Source organism: Manis pentadactyla, chromosome 4, assembly GCF_030020395.1.
Source record: "Manis pentadactyla isolate mManPen7 chromosome 4, mManPen7.hap1, whole genome shotgun sequence".
Classification (NCBI taxonomy): domain Eukaryota; kingdom Metazoa; phylum Chordata; class Mammalia; order Pholidota; family Manidae; genus Manis; species Manis pentadactyla.
The window spans coordinates 81,261,187-81,278,060 of record NC_080022.1 but is presented as its reverse complement, the minus strand read 5'-3'; the positions used below and the strand labels follow the sequence as shown (position 1 = coordinate 81,278,060).

The following is a 16,874-nucleotide window of genomic DNA, read 5'->3' as shown; positions in this document are numbered from 1 at the left end:
TGGCCGGCCACAGGTGATTGAGAATGATCAAGGCACCCATTTTACTGGATTACAAGAGTGGGTGCAGCAATTAGGAATAAAGTGTTAGTTTCATGTACCATATAACCCTTCCAGGGCAGGCACGATAGAGAGGTTCAATGGTTTGTTGAAATCCGGCCCGAAGTTGCAAACCATTACCTACAGGGCTGGTCAGTTCACTTACAGACAGTGCTATGGCATTTGAATAAGAAGCCCCGAAAAGGAGCCTTGAGCCCTGTGGACATGCTAACACACATTGCTGCCTCTCCTATACAATGGTATGTGCAAACCAGCCAGCAATGGCTGGCCCTTCTGGCACCTTGGGGAAAAGGCCTGGAAGGTGGCTTCCTGTGTATTCCTGGAGTAACAGCAGAGTGGCCCCCAAAGATCATGGTAGTGTACCCAAAACATCTGAAGGCAAGAGCATCTTATGGGGAAGTTTTGTTTTATCTTTATAGCCACTGCATGTACCTCCCGTAGCCCTATATATTGACCCATCTGTAACTCCCACAGGGAGGGGGGTGGAAGTTGGGTATACTAGACCAGGATGAGACCCCATTCCTGCCACTGTCCTATCACAGGACCACTCTCTTGCATGCATCCTACCTGATGGACAAGATTTGCCTATGCTGGTGTCATTAAAACATGTATCTTATCACCCTTAAGGTTCTTTTCTTCTACAGTCCCTGTGGCCTGGACCCACCCCTGGCTGCAGATGCTATGTGATGATTACTCTGAACTCCCTACCCATTCAGCTATTGACCACCTGTGGAATGGATGAGCTATGGACTAAATCAGCAAAGGACTTTGAATTTAGCTGAATCCTCCAGCTTGAGGATACTTTTATATAAACCTTAAGGATCATGATTTTATTGCTGTTGTTATTGAATGTTATTAGTCTGGTTACAGTGCTCGTTTTCTCGCACAGGGGCCATTGTGGAAGATGGGGAGCAAGTAGATTGTGAGGCAAGATTTCTGAAAGGGTGGGCTATGGGTAAAACTGCAACATTTGCAGGATCTTTCGTGGGGCCTTAGTACATCTCCATATCAATAGGTGTTTCCAAGGGGTGGAGAGAAGTAGTCATCTCCATATCATTAGGTAATTACAAGGGGGAGGGAGAGCATATCTGGACCAGAGAGGTTCGGTGGGGTCCCTTTCCTTCTGTAACTGGGTCGTGAGAGACATGGGCAAGCAGAAGTGTACAACTGCTTGTAAGCAATCAATGGGTTTCTCCCACTTAATTTCTCTCTTTGACTGATTTCGATTTCAAAGGTATTTTGCCCCAGTATTTTCCCCCAGAGTTACAGACCCTGCTCCTAGATCAGCTGACTGGAGCAGAGAAATACACACTTGACTGGATCACAGATTGGACTGCAACCAAATGTGCATATGCCATATGAAACCTGGCTGGAAAAGATGTGCTGGGCTAATACTCAGAAATTCAAATTAAGAAATAAGAAGGACACTGCCATGATACATAGGCAGGCAGGGCTGGGGTAGCTGTTATAGACCATAAATTGAGTACAAATTCAGAGGGAGTGGAGAAAACAACAGCTAGAAAAAGGTAGAGAGTGAGGCTATGACATACAGCCTTGAAAGACAGAAAAACAAATTAAGTCCTGATGGTTTCAGTGCCAGCTGCCAGGATGCATAGTCCTTATTCTTGGAACCCCACCATATCCTCACAACTCTCTTTGTCTTGAGCTGGCTTTAATGGGCCCACACAGACCACAAGAATCTTGATTAAATGGAGATCCAGCAATATATGGAAACAAACGACAACAACAACACTAAGCCCCAACTTCTGTGGGACACAGCAAAAGCAGTCTTAAGAGGAAAGTATATAGCAATCCAAGCATATTTAAAAAAGGAAGAACAAGCCCAAACGAATGGTCTAATGTCACATTTATCAAAATTGGAAAAAGAAGAATAAATGAGGCCTAAGGTCAGCAGAAGGAGGGACATAATAAAGATCAGAGAAGAAATAAATAAAATTGAGAAGAATAAAACAATAGCAAAAATAAATGAAACCAAGAGCTGGTTCTTCAAGAAAATAAACAAAATAGATAAGCCTCTAGCCAGACTTATTAAGAGGAAAAGAGAGTCAACACAAATCAACAGTATCAGAAACAAGAAAGGAAAAATCACGACGGACCGCACAGAAATACAAAGAATTATTAGAGAATACTATGAAAACCTATATGCTAACAAGCTGGGAAAACTAGGAGAAATGGATAACTTCCTAGAAAAATACAACCTTCCAAGACTGACCCAGAAAGAAACAGAAAATCTAAACAGACCAATTACCAGCAACGAAATTGAAGCGGTAATCAAAAAACTAACCAAGAACAAAACTCCCGGCCCAGATGGATTTACCTCGGAATTTTATCAGACATACAGGGAAGACATAATACCCATTCTCCTTAAACTTTTCCAAAAAATAGAAGAGGAGGGGATACTCCCAAACTCATTCTATGAAGCCAACATCAACCTAATACCAAAACCAGGCAAAGACCCCACCAAAAAAGAAAACTACAGACCAATATCCCTGATGAACGTAGATGCAAAAATTCTCAACAAAATATTAGCAAACCGAATTCAAAAATACATCAAAAGGATTGTACACCATGACCAAGTGGGATTCATCCCAGGGATGCAAGGATGGCACAACATTCGAAAGTCCATCAACATCATCCACCACATCAACAAAAAGAAAGACAAAAACCACATGATCATCTCCATAGATCATGAAAAAGGATTTGACAAAGTTCAAAATCCATTCATGATAAAAACTCTCAGTAAAATGGGAATAGAGGGCAAGTACCTCAACATAATAAAGGCCATCTATGAAAAACCCACAGCCAGCATTATATTGAACAGTGAGAAGCTGAAAGCTTTTCCTCTGACATGGGGAACTAGACAGGGATGCCCACTCTCCCCACTGTTATTTAACATAGTACTGGAGGTCCTACCCACGGCAATCAGACAAAACAAAAAAATACAAGGAATCCAGATTGGTAAAGAAGTAGTTAAACTGTCACTATTTGCAGATGACATGATACTGTACATAAAAAACCCTAAAGACTCCACCCCAAAACTACTAGAACTGATATCGGAATACAGCAAAGTTGCAGGATACAAAATCAACACACAGAAATCTGTGGCTTTCCTATACACTAACAATGAACCAACAGAAAGAGAAATCAGGAAAACAACTCCATTCACAATTGCATCAAAAAAAATAAAATACCTAGGAATAAACCTAACCAAAGAAGTGAAAGACTTATACTCTGAAAACTACAAGTCACTCTTAAGAGAAATTAAAGGGGACACTAACAGATGGAAACTCATCCCATGCTCGTGGCTAGGAAGAATTAATATCGTCAAAATGGCCATCCTGCCCAAAGCAATATACAGATTTGATGCAATCCCTATGAAACTACCAGCAACATTCTTCAATGAACTGGAACAAATAATTCAAAAATTCATATGGAAACACCAAAGACCCCGAATAGCCAAAGCAATCCTGAGAAAGAAGAATAAAGTAGGGGGGATCTCACTCCCCAACTTCAAGCTCTACTATAAAGCCATAGTAATCAAGACAATTTGGTACTGGCACAAGAGCAGAGCCACAGACCAATGGAACAGACTAGACAATCCAGACATTAACCCAGACATATATGGTCAATTAATATTTGATAAAGGAGCCATGGACATACAATGGTGAAATGACAGTCTCTTCAACAGATGGTGCTGGCAAAACTGGACAGCTACATGTAGGAGAATGAAACTGGACCACTGTCTAACCCCATATACAAAAGTAAACTCAAAATGGATCAAAGACCTGAATGTAAGTCACGAAACCATTAAACTCTTGGAAAAAAAACATAGGCAAAAACCTCTTAGACATAAACATGAGTGACCTCTTCTTGAACATATCTCCCCGGGCAAGGAAAACAACAGCAAAAATGAACAAGTGGGACTATATTAAGCTGAAAAGCTTCTGTACAGCAAAAGACACCATCAATAGAAAAAAAAGGAACCCTACAGTATGGGAGAATATCTTTGAAAATGACACATCCGATAAAGGCTTGACGTCCAGAATATATAAAGAGCTCACACGCCTCAACAAACAAAAAACAAATAACCCAATTAAAAAATGGGCAGAGGAACTGAACAGACGGTTCTCCAAAAAAGAAATACAGATGGCCAACAGACACATGAAAAGATGCTCCACATCGCTAATTATCAGAGAAATGCAAATTAAAACTACAATGAGGTATCACCTCACACCAGTAAGGATGGCTGCCATCCAAAAGACAAACAACAACAAATGTTGGCGAGGCTGTGGAGAAAGCGGAACCCTCCTACACTGCTGGTGGGAATGTAAATTAGTTCAACCATTGTGGAAAGCAGTATGGAGGTACATCAAAATGCTCAAAACAGACTTACCATTTGACCCAGGAATTGCACTCCTAGGAATTTACCCTAAGAATTCAGCAATCAAGTATGAGAAAGACCAATGCACCCCTATGTTTATCGCAGCACTATTTACAATAGCCAAGAATTGGAAGCAACCTAAATGTCCATCGACAGATGAATGGATAAAGAAGATGTGGTACATATACACAATGGAATACTACTCAGCCATAAGAAAAGGGCAAATCCTACCATTTGCAGCAACATGGATGGAGCTGCAGGGTATTATGCTCAGTGAAACAAGCCAAGCGGAGAAAGAGAAATACCAAATGATCTCACTCATCGGTGGAGTATAAGAACAAAGGAAAAACTGAAGGAACAAAACAGCAGCAGAATCACAGAACTCAAGAATGGACTAACAGGTACCAAAGGGAAAGGGACTGGGGAGGATGGGTGGGTAGGGAGGGATAAGGGGGGCGGAGAAAAAGGGGGGTATAAGATTAGCATCCATAGGGGGGTGGGAGAAAGGGGAGGGCTGTACAACAGAGAAGACAAGTAGTGATTCTACAACATTTTGCTATGCTGATGGACAGTGACTGTAAAGGGGTATATAGGGGGGACCTGGTATAGGGGTGAGCCTAGTAAACAAAGTATTCATCATGTAAGTGTAGATTAATGATAAAAAAAAAAAAAGCAGTTCCTGTGTGGTGACCTCCAATGAGTTCTACACAATGATATAAAGGGCATATAAAAGTGTAGGCAAAGGGTCTGTTTGTGTTTATACAGAGGATCAAAGCTTAATTTGGCTACCCCAAAAATGAACTAAGATACGATATGAAAAAGAACTTCCAACATCAGCACTCTCGGGAAGACTCATGCCAGAAGATGATCATCAAAAAAACCCCAACGAAGATCCACGCACTGCTACAGCTGTAGATGCACTCATCCCACCAGTTCCTGGACTTGCCATGGGAATGAGGAAGGAGATATCTAAGCTGGCCTGTGCATACAGTAAAACAACAAATTTGACTGGATCTATACTGTTGGAACTCAACCAAGAATTAGGAGAAGTGCAAACTGTAGCACTCCAAAATCTTACAACTACAGACTATTTACTGTTAAAAGAACATATGGGATGTGAACAGTCCCCAGGAATGGGTTGTTTTAATTTATCTGAATTCTCTCAGACTGTTCAAGTTCAGTTGGACAATATCCACCATATTATAGATAAGTTTTCACAAATGCCTAAGGTGCCTAACTGGTTTTCTTGGTTTCACTGGAGATGGCTGGTAATTACAGGTATGCTTTGGTTACGTAACTGTACTCCTATTATGTTAATGTGTGTGCACAATTTAATTAGTAGTTGAAAACCTATACATGCTGAAGTTACTCTACAAGAAGATATGTCAAAGAAATAATCAATCTTCCCAGGTTTTCTTCCGCCTGCTACTTCTATAGCTTTTCTTCTTCCTACCTAATTACAACCCTTAAATAGAATTCGTGCCACATGTCGAATTTACCGAGTATCATAATTCTTCCAAGTGGTAAAGACACCTCAAGACAAATGCTGGGCATAGAAGCCACAGGGCATAAATACGCAAAGAAGTAAAAAGCTAACCTTTTCAAACAATAAGGCTTCTCTCTCACTTACCAACTTAACATTTCCCTGTATGGCCCCGGAAGATGACTGGTTAGCCAGAGACGGGTAAGATTCCTCAAGGGAGGAACAACCTAAGACAGGCACAGTCGCAGGGGGGCCATCAGGTGAGAAAATGGGGATCAACAGAGGTGAGGCTTAGAACCTCCCCCCCCTGTTCTGAGAGAAATCTTCTGCATACGTGGATGTTTTATTGCCCGTGTCTAGCTTGGATTAACACATAGTCTACAGGCACACACCTGATCATCTACATTTGCTCTCTTACAACACTAAACTCTGTTTTCTACCTTTATCTCGTATCTACCTACCACTTCAGCATTTTATTAAAAATAATAATAATAAAGAGAGAAATGTGGTATCCACATATAAATCAAGTATAAAAATCAAATGAATATTCATATTTGAACTGTTTATAGTTCATAATGCATGAGCAAAACCGAAAGCTTCTGTGATAACTGCCCTTGTAATGTTCACCATGTAACTTATTAACTATGTAAGAATTTGTACTCCATGTAAGAACTTGTTCGTTATGCTTCAGAAGATTGGAGACTGACGAAAATTAGGCTTGGGGTGGATTAATGATTGTGCATTGAGCATTGACCCCCCTATACGGAATTTTATTGTTGTTAACAACCATTTGATCAATAAATATGAGAGATGCCCTCACAAAAAAAAAAAAAAAAAAAAAAGAGCATGTTAAATTGTCTGCAGTTATAAAAGTAATATTACAAAATAATGCTTGAAACTCTAAAGGATGTTCATGACATATTAAGCAAAAAGGTTATTATGTAGTTTTATTTTGTAAACATATATATGTGCGCATATATCTATATTCATCAACATGTGAAAAATGGTTACATCTAGTTGGTAGGATTTAGGGATAGATAGTTGGTTTTTTCTTCTTGCTTTTAATAAACTTGTATTCTTCTTTATAAAAAAAAAAAAAAAGAATCTTGATTAGAAAAAAAGGGCATTTTTATAGAGGAAGAAACCTTCAGTATAGTTAAGTAAATCTGTCAAAGTCATACTGCCAAGCACCTGAGAGTAAAACTTGTATGTGACCCTGAAGTCTAGTCTTTCCACTCTGTTCAGTATGACGTCAACTTTCCCAGCAAAGTACCTCTTACTGCAGAGGAAAGTAAAAATTTGTAAAGCAGTCTAGAAGGTACAGTTAAAACAATCTTCAATAAATAACCAATACTTCTTTAAAGTCTTTTTTTCCTTTCAGAATTTACATAAATTTTATGTTGTACTCCAAAATAAACCTTTTTTTTCTATCATAAAAAATGTAGCTCTTCAGTCAACTCTTTCAAGTAAAATAAACTTTCCATAAGATGCATCACATTTGACCTGTATTTCCTGGTTTCCTTGACAGTGATACATAGCATCAGGGTAACAGAATCCCAGTTTAAGAAACACAGTTCTACACCTGTAATTACTCTTCTTTCTTCATTCTATCTACTTTGTATGGAGGAAGATGAGGTGATATTCTAATTCTCCTGAACTGAAACACTTTAGCCCCTATCTAAAACCTGAAAGGACCCAATATCTTTGAATACTGATAGTTGCTTCTCCAAAATCTTTCTCTTCCATGTATTCCCTTCTTCCAAATATTTTTAAAGTTACCTACTCTTTTCTGTGCACCTAAATGGTTTAGGAATGGCCTCCATCCCACAAGGGATGAGTTCCAAATGCTCTAAGCCAATCAGTTTTCTGTAATTGCTTTAGGAATTGGCCAAGTTATAATTCTGGCCAATGTGATGTGCAAGAAAGTCAGCTGTGAGGCTTCTGAGAAAGTTTCCTTGCTCTCTTACAGAGAAAGCAGAACAGAAAGCCTGTTTTTGTTTTTGGACTTTTTTCAGGGGAGGAGGGCTGGAGAGATCTAGAACTGTTTTTGCCATTTTATGATCACAAGAAGAATCAGTCTAATGAAAAGAGCAACTTACAAAGGAAGGCAAGGCCAAAAGTACATCAATGAAGAAGAGCCAGTGCCCGGAACTGCACTACCTTAACAGTTCTTAAGTGAAGTAGTAAATGTCCTTATTGCTGGAGCCATCTGAATCAGGGTTTTCTGTTTCTTGCAACAGGAAGTATCCAAGCTGACATTATCTTTCATTCTCTTGGCAAATCACCTCTTTACTCAACTGTCTCTTCCTCTGCCTCCCTACAGCACAAAACCCTACTTAAAATTGGTACCATTTTAGCAATCTAAAGAAATAAAGGAAGAGGAAGCTGTTAAAAGAGAGTAATTTCCTCAGTAATTTTGTAAATACCTGTAGGGTAGTAAATAAATCTTAGGACCCTCAAAATTAAGGTTGACTTAAGGTCGACAGATCAATATATGAGAAAATTTACTGAGCACCTGCTACATATCAAAAATTGTGCTGGAAGCTTTGTATATATTTCACATTTTATCCCAACAAAAGCCACGTATTACCTATCTGTCAGAAACAAGCAAAGTGAGACTATAAATAATCTGCCAAAAGTTAGTGTAATATATAATTGATAAGTGCAAGAGATGGATTTTGAAACTATTCACTCGGTTCCAAAACCCAGTGCTTTTTCTCCTTATTTTGGATTTCTGAACTATCTGGAAAATAGGGAGAGACACATTCAGTGAGACTGAATTATTGAGCATTCTAAACAGTCTCAAAATAAAAATATTTGTGGACAAATTGAAACAAAATTTAAAGTAGTGTTATAAGTAAATTTGTATTTGAATTGTATTCTGCCTACATTTAAAGTGAAATTAACAGAAAATGAATCAACAGAAGACATGAAAAGGTTGACCAGGGATACTACAGTTAACAAGAAAAAGGTTTAGTTTATTACTTCATAAAACTGATATCCTTCACAATGCACTTCCCTCATTCCTATCTACATCCTATGTTCTATCATACTGAAAAAACTGTTTCCTGCATTTACCATTCTGAAATTACTCTTACGTCTCCCAAATCTGATGTATCTAATGGATGCCTTCTTATCGCCCTCAGAGCAGCTCATACATCACCTCCAACTCTTCCAGACACTAAGTACTTTACTCACACTTCTATTAGGGAACTTGTGTATATTTTCAAAGAGGTAAATACATTTACACTCACATACACACAATTTCAATATTGGTGTTACTGGATTTTAGGGGGACAACTTACATGACATCAATATCCATAAAAATGAATTTTTTGGTACAGATAGGTATATTTAATACATTTCTCCTCACCTGTTTGTGATAAGCCGGGAATTAACAAATCTATACTCTCCTTCATACTTTTGCTCAGTTATTGTCATCTTACCAATGGGTCTTCTAAGTCGAGTTAAGAATAGCCCAGAAACAACCAAGTAAGCCATCATGCTTGCTGGGCCCTATTATTATTGGGAGAGAAAGATATAAAAAGTTCAAGGATATTATAGCAAATTCACTGAATGTAACATGCACAGTTTCTATAATTAACTCCAGTGACTTTGAGAGAAATTGCTCTTTTGAGTAATTTTTTCCCCTTAATTGCTTCTTTTCTGAGAAAATACATAGTAGGCCTCTATGTTTTTACTACTCGTGTACTCCTCCTCCCACCGCTATAGCTCATCCCCCAGCTCTCCCAAATTTGCTCATCTAAGAGCTCCTCATTGCAGTCCTCACTCTTTCTATGCATCTAAAACTCTCTGATGGAACTCTTCTTGATATTATCTTGATATCAAGATAACTCTCAGACCTCTTTTTCATCCTCTCTTTGAATGCCAATATTCCAAGGATTTTTCCTGGGCTCTCTTTTCTTCCTAAATTTATACCTATAATCACACCACTCATAAGAATCTAAGATATTATTTCCAAATAAGTACATCTTCACCTCACTACTCTGTAGAGCTTCAAAACTCAATTCCCGCAAATGAGCTCTAGCTTCTTTTCCCTTCTCCTACATGTTGCCTCAGCTGCCATACTTTCTAACTTGGTAAGTGACTTCATCACCCATCAACTGTCCCAAGAGAGAAGCTTCAAGCTTACTTTTCCAAGCTCATTGCAGGCACTTCCCTCATTCCTAACTATATACTATGTTCTGTCATACTGAAAAAACTCTTTCCTGAATTTAGCATTCTGAAGCTGTTCTTATGTCTGGCAAGCCTGACATATCTAATGGAAGCCTACTCATCCTCCTCAGAGCAGCTCAAACATCACCTCCAATTCTCCCACACCCAAAATACTTTATGCACACTTCTTTTACTGAACTCAGCACTCTGCATAGTAATTGCTTGACTATCTACCGTTTCTCACCAGATCATATTCCTTCTTCAATAGGAACTGTGTCTTACTCATCTTTCCACTCCTACTACCTAGCATATATACCTAGGTGGAATATAGTGTGTATTCACAATTTTTTAATTTAAATATGATTGATTCAATGCATTTCAACAATTACTGAAAGTATGGACAAAAGAGATAACTAAAACATAGTTTTTACCTTCAAGAAATGTAGAATTAGGTAACAGGAATTTATGGGATATATTTTAGGTATTATGAAAATGTATTAAGTACCATAAAAATATAATAGATAGATGTAAGAGGGACTAGGCCTATTCACCTGCTTTTGGTAAAAATAAGCTGTAAGTATGATTAATTCTAATCATATTTAATTCTAATTCTAAGAATGCTTAAACCTGTATCAAGCAGAACAAAAGCTTAAGAAGATAGACAAGGAAGTTCACATAAAATCTGCTTTCCCCATTGTTCTGGAAATGAACAAAAACCACTATATAAATTAATCACTGTAAAATATATATACACATGTACATATATACATAGAACAACCACACTGTTATAGGCTTGTGTTATAAATATGTAACAATATATTACATATTAAATGACTGAAGTCAGATTTCAATGAGAATACTCAAAGGAAATTTAAAGGTCATTCTCACCAACAGAAATACCAGAGAGGCAGGGTAATAATGGTTATGGGCTAGTCAACTGTTTATATTATAAAATATTCTTGAAACTTATAGCTATTCTAAAGGTATTTCTGATATTTATATATTCAAATTTCATTTTAAAATAGCTATCAAACCTCCTTTTTAGACGGTATTTTGCAACAATTAGTACATGTATGTTTCAATGTTCAAGCACTTGTGGTCATTAATGCCACAAAAATTTTCCAAGTATCTGACTTAAGGAAAACTAAAAAGTCAAATTAGAATACTTTTTAGGTCTCTAGAACAGCATTACTTTATAAGCAGATTTTGTTAGATGCAGGTTCTTTGAGATAATATGAAAATTCTTACAAGCTATCTGGCTAGTTACAAGTATTATAGCAATTAAAAAAAATAAAAGTAAACTTACCTGAGCTCCTATTGCACTTGTTAACTTGAAGATATACAAAACAATGTCTAAAAATGGCTGTAAAATAAATATTAAAAGATACAGAATTAAAAAGAACTAAACTGCCTAAACTGATAGCTAATACATGTTAAGTACAAAATGCTATCAACACTTAACCATAACTATCAGCATGGAGAGATCCCACTCTGTATAATGTACCTTAACATACATAGATCAATTAATACAGAAAGACACAATTCTTATTCTCAAGAAACTTAAAATGGAGACTACTCACTATCAAATGGTAAAAACATTTATCACTTTCGGTGAACTAGAAGCCCTAGTATGATAATTAGCCATTAGTAACTTAGTAATTTCTCAATGCAGTATAAAGATACTGAATTAAATGACCTGAGGTATAATTCCAAATGTGTTCCCAGCTTTTCTGGTCTCTATACTTATTCAGCTGTAAAATGCGAGGCTCTTCCTGCTCTTAATACTGTTTGATTTTACTACTTTATCACAACATCTATGTGTTGAATCTAATTTTCTGACACAAAACTGAAGCTTCGAGAACTAAAATAATACATTAATGTGCTGCTCCTCACACAGAGACAACTGGCATGCCTAAAGTTGTATATATTTTGAAGTGTTTATCATAAACCCAAATTGTGTTCATTCATTTTGTCTTATACCCACCCCTTTCTAACTAGTATTTGCATTATTACTAGAACAGATGGCTTGGTTCATTAATTGGCTTGTACCGAGATGAACATTCTCTTTTTTTGTCTTTTAAATTATCAAGGAGCAGGACATACTTGTAAAATTCAGGTACATTAAAAAGTACTGACAAAAGTGACTCACAATTTAAGTCAGAATTCAAACAATTAGATGTTAAAAACAATAAATGTACTGTGGTGCACAGGACCACATTATATCTCTTGCAGCTCTGAGAAGACCTGAGTAATAGACTTGTTCAAGTGCCAAGATGTAAAGAATACATACCAATGTCTACAGAATAACATGAAAATTTTTATATGCACCCGCAATACCCTCTCACACACAGAACAAACTTTACAATGTGGTAATGGGAGCAGAGAAAAAAGCTGAATTACAGAATATTTATAGTTGCCACAGTTCCCAGAGTTTGGGTTTGGTTGGTAAAGGCTTCTAGAGAACTGAATAAAGAACAAAATGTAGCAGGAAGTGAAAGGGCATCTTAGTCGTAGGCCCATCATGAAATGCTAGAGGCTTTTGTGGATACCTAACACTTTTCTAAGAACTGCCTATCCTCTCTCCATCCACATGGTTGAAGCAGGAGCATTATTACTCCTACAGTGTGACCCAGTCCTTGAATATAGTTTTTGTCTTAGGATGCAGTATCTGGATCAATTGTGGCCAAAGGCTAAGATACAAGCTCCCACCCTAGACCAAGAGCAGTCATGTGGATGAAGGTAGGAAATGGGGCACCTGAGATAAAGAGGGAAAGGAATGCTGGGTAGACAATCTTACAGGTGCCCACTCCATGCCCTACTTAATGCAGGAGGTAATAGCAGAGAAGATGGTTCAATGAGAAACTACTGCAAAGGTTGAAAGAGTGGTGAGATAAGTAAGATAAGGAAAAACTGAGAAAATGGAAGGAAGAAGACTAGTTAAGGCCTTTCAACAGAGACAAGAGCTTTGACGACATTCTAAGAAGTGAGGAAAATAGTAATTAGAAACTGAAATAAACTAGTATCTTGTAATTTTTTTGACTATTACTTAAATGACCTATTAAAATTAGAGATACTGAAGCAGAGAAATGGGCAGGAAGCAGTCCTAACCTAGTGTTATGGATATGGAAATATAAATATAAATTGACTTTTAATCTGTAATAATTGTCAAAAGTACACAGGCCAATTTTTGTTTTACTGAAATCAGTCTACAAGATTCCTATAAAATCTTTATAAGACACTTAATTCTCAGTTCTCTGAGGCCAAAGCACCTCAAAAATTAAAAAATTAATAATTGTGGTTAAAATTATTATAACTATAATTTTCTTATGAAAACATTTTTTATATGCCACTGTTATGTCCATCAAATCAATTCCACATAAATTTGATTAGATTCAAAATTCAACAAATTAACAAATTTAAAAAAGAGAGAGAGAAACTTACCTTACTAAGATTTGAATATAGATCAACTACACTGTTACAAAACTTTTCTACATCTTGAGTAAGCAGCTGGTCTGGATTAGCTATTCTGTTGTCCAGGTTTCCCATTTTATAGTAAGTGAAAGCTCTAAAATTGAAATAAAAAAATGTCTTTAAAACAAATGATTTTAAAAACAAAAAAAATCACATTAGACTACACAGCACAAATCATAGAAACAAAAAAGTCTAGAACTAGAAAAGGCCCTAAATATTGTCATAATTTATTTTAGAGATGAGAAAGCAAGTCCAGAGGGATGACTTGCCAGTTAATGGAAGAGCCAAGATTAGATTCCAAATAGTTGGGGTCTTTCACTATATGCTTCTGGGTTCAAGAGCAGTTTTCTTCAGAAACCCCCAAAAAGGGGGGAAAAACTGCATTTCAGTGCCCTAAGTATTACTGTTCAATTTAAGTATCTTTAATATAAAAATAAGTTATCACTTACTGGAGATACTCCTCATAGAGGTATTTAGTTAGTCTTACTCGGAAGCATAGTTTGAGTTCATTTAACCCAAACTTCAAGAAGTTATTAACCAGAGAGATCTAAAACAAACAAAAAGACATTACTGATTTTGCTTCAATTCTACTTACTAAATTATAATGTATTTCTCTGTCATTGGCTATGTCCCCAAATGCTGATTTTTAAAACTGATACTCCAAACTGATATAATTTTGTTCTGTTTCACTTAGAATTTACAAAGGTCCAAAGAGAATATAATAAACATGATAAATTGACTATATTACTCTGATAAAACTTTTATTTGGAACTTAATGTTAGAATATGTTGACATCATTAAATATGAGAAGCATCCTACTACCTTTTTCTTTTTTGTAAACAAACAAAAAGCCAAATGTGTCACCTTTCTAGCCAATGTAAAGAGCCTTGCTTTTAGGAGTCTTGACATTTATGTGTTTATCTTGTTTCCTACTACCAGCACTACAACCCTAGACAATGAAATTCTATCTATGCTGCATTTTACATTTGTTAAAAATAAATATTGTAATTTTTAATAACAACTAATGCCATTTCCCAAATTATTTATAGGGTCATCTTTACAACTCCTTTCCATCATTATTTTGAAATTAATTCTTCCATAGTCCCAAGCTCACATTTACATAGAAATATTCTCAAGAAAACACTGGTCATCTGATGAAAATCTTTAACTGATTATCTGTGCTGCTTATCTCAGTATTTTAAAAGGTCTAAAAACTGTATGTCCATCCTCAAGCTTTATTAAATCTCTGACATATTTTCTAACTGGATTTTATAAACTTCTCCTGTTTACTCCCATTTATAATGCTAAAATTCTTATAGTATCAATATAATAGAATAAAGATAAGAACCAAGCTAAGAAAATCACTTAATAAATTCCAATTTAACTTAAATTATATTAATGGTTCAGGTTACTCTAATAATTTCTGGCCTAAAGCAATGGTTCTCAAACAGTGAATTTTGCTGCAATTCCCCTCTACCACTTTGCCTCCAGGGAACATTTTTTGTTGTCTCAACTGGGAGGGACACTGCTGACATCTAGTGGTGTGTTACTAAACATTTAAGAAACCCTGGCCTAAACGTTAAAAATAAATAAATCACTCACATATGTATACAATGAAATTGAATCAAACATAATTCCTTTTAATTTTTCTATCTCATGTAAAGGTTTACAGCAAGGAATTTGGCTAGAAGTTACAAAACTAGCATTGAAATAGGAACTTAGTGCCACAAATCTTCAGAGAACTTAATAAGTAAAAATAATTTAAGATTTTAGTAACATGCAAATTTTCCCTATGTAAAGATTTTTAAAGAATCACACTTACGAGAGGCATGGCAGCGATGAAGTTGAGTAAGTATCTCTTGAAATCTTTTCTGCTACGACCAATGATACCACTGCAAACCACCACATGCAGTGCATTAGTTGCAAAAGAAGCGATATTTAACCCTAAGAAAACTAAAAAGCTCTTAAAATTACACTGAAATGTCTACTGAATCAAAAGACTAAAGAAAAAAAAGATGCTAGCAAACATTTTCTTACAAAAACATGTTTCCAACTTATGAAATTTTATCATTTAAATAGCTTGCTTGAAAATTACTCTAGAAATGGCAAAATTAAATAAGAACAACTAGTTCTTTCCTTAGTAAAAATGGTAATTTTTGAAAAGATTTAGGCTGCCACAAAAGGGGTTTAAATAATAAAACAATCAAGTTTATAGACAGGAATGGATCACTATGGATAAAACAGTATTTTTTGTTTGTTTTTAATAATTTTAATATCCTGATTTTCATTTGTATGAACTAATGACAGGCAGACAGACTAATGAGAGATAAGTAAACTATAACTATAAAAAATCAAGAGTAAATACTCTAAGCTTTTGTGGGCCATAAGGTCTCTGTTCCAACTACTAAAGTCTGCTACTATGGAGCAAAAACAACCAAGAATGAGATTGGCTGTGTCCTAATAAAATTTTACCAGAACTATCAGTCCTACTTTGCTGACCATGGAACTAAATGATAAATCACAAAGTACAATCAGTGTGGGTGCCTAAGAGTTTTGGAATGGTTCTGTAGAAGTTTCAGATCTGTTAAAGCACTTCAACTAAAAAAACTCCTCTATTATGTCTTTGTAATCTCTTTTACATATTCATCTGTTTTTTAAATATCCTCTAAGAACTTAAAATTATGGGTTCCACCATTTATTTTAAAAGTTTGAAAACCACGTACTATATAAGGGTTTTTGAGTACTGTATGTCTATGATCTACTAGAAAGACATAATGTACTTGATCACACACTGTGTTGTCAAATAATACTTAATGAACATTCACAAATGTAAATATAATATATTTTGGAAAACACTACATCAAATGAAATCTAGCTCTACACAAAAATGATTGGTATATGATAAGGATATATTTACTTTTAATGAGGAAGTAGGTGAACAATGCCAAGTAATGTTAACTGGTCTTTTAAAGCAAAAAAGTTATATGGTCAAATAAATTTGGGAAAACTAGGTTAAACAAATGTATAACATATGCACTGTAAGTCTCTGAGAGGGCTTTGTAGCTAGCATGTAGTATTTCCTCTGTCATAGCTAGGATTCCACACAACATACTTTGGGAAATGTTACTTTAGACTAATTAAAAAAAATAATAGTCCAATTTTGATATAACTGCTAAAAAGTAAAAAACAAAAAAATTAGTTGAACTAGAAGTTCAATGAAAAAAGAATTGCAAAAATTTTGTTTATAGCAATAAGATTATTAAAGATAAGAGGCAAATAAGACAG

At 35.9% G+C, this 16,874-nt stretch overlaps 1 protein-coding gene across 3 annotated transcripts in view; it reads right to left on the bottom strand.

The window, feature by feature from the left end:
• The window catches only part of ABCD3 (ATP binding cassette subfamily D member 3), an 80,696-nt gene that overhangs the window by 26,253 nt on the left and 37,569 nt on the right, over positions 1-16,874 (bottom strand). For all 3 annotated transcript variants that reach the window (XM_057500439.1, XM_057500438.1, XM_036906504.2), the window contains exons 5-9: positions 15,412-15,481; positions 14,039-14,136; positions 13,560-13,683; positions 11,425-11,481; positions 9,316-9,458 (exon numbers count right to left, since the gene is read on the bottom strand). In XM_057500439.1, the coding sequence (XP_057356422.1) occupies positions 9,316-9,458; positions 11,425-11,481; positions 13,560-13,683; positions 14,039-14,136; positions 15,412-15,481 (492 nt within the window). The remainder of the gene's footprint in view (positions 1-9,315; positions 9,459-11,424; positions 11,482-13,559; positions 13,684-14,038; positions 14,137-15,411; positions 15,482-16,874) is intronic.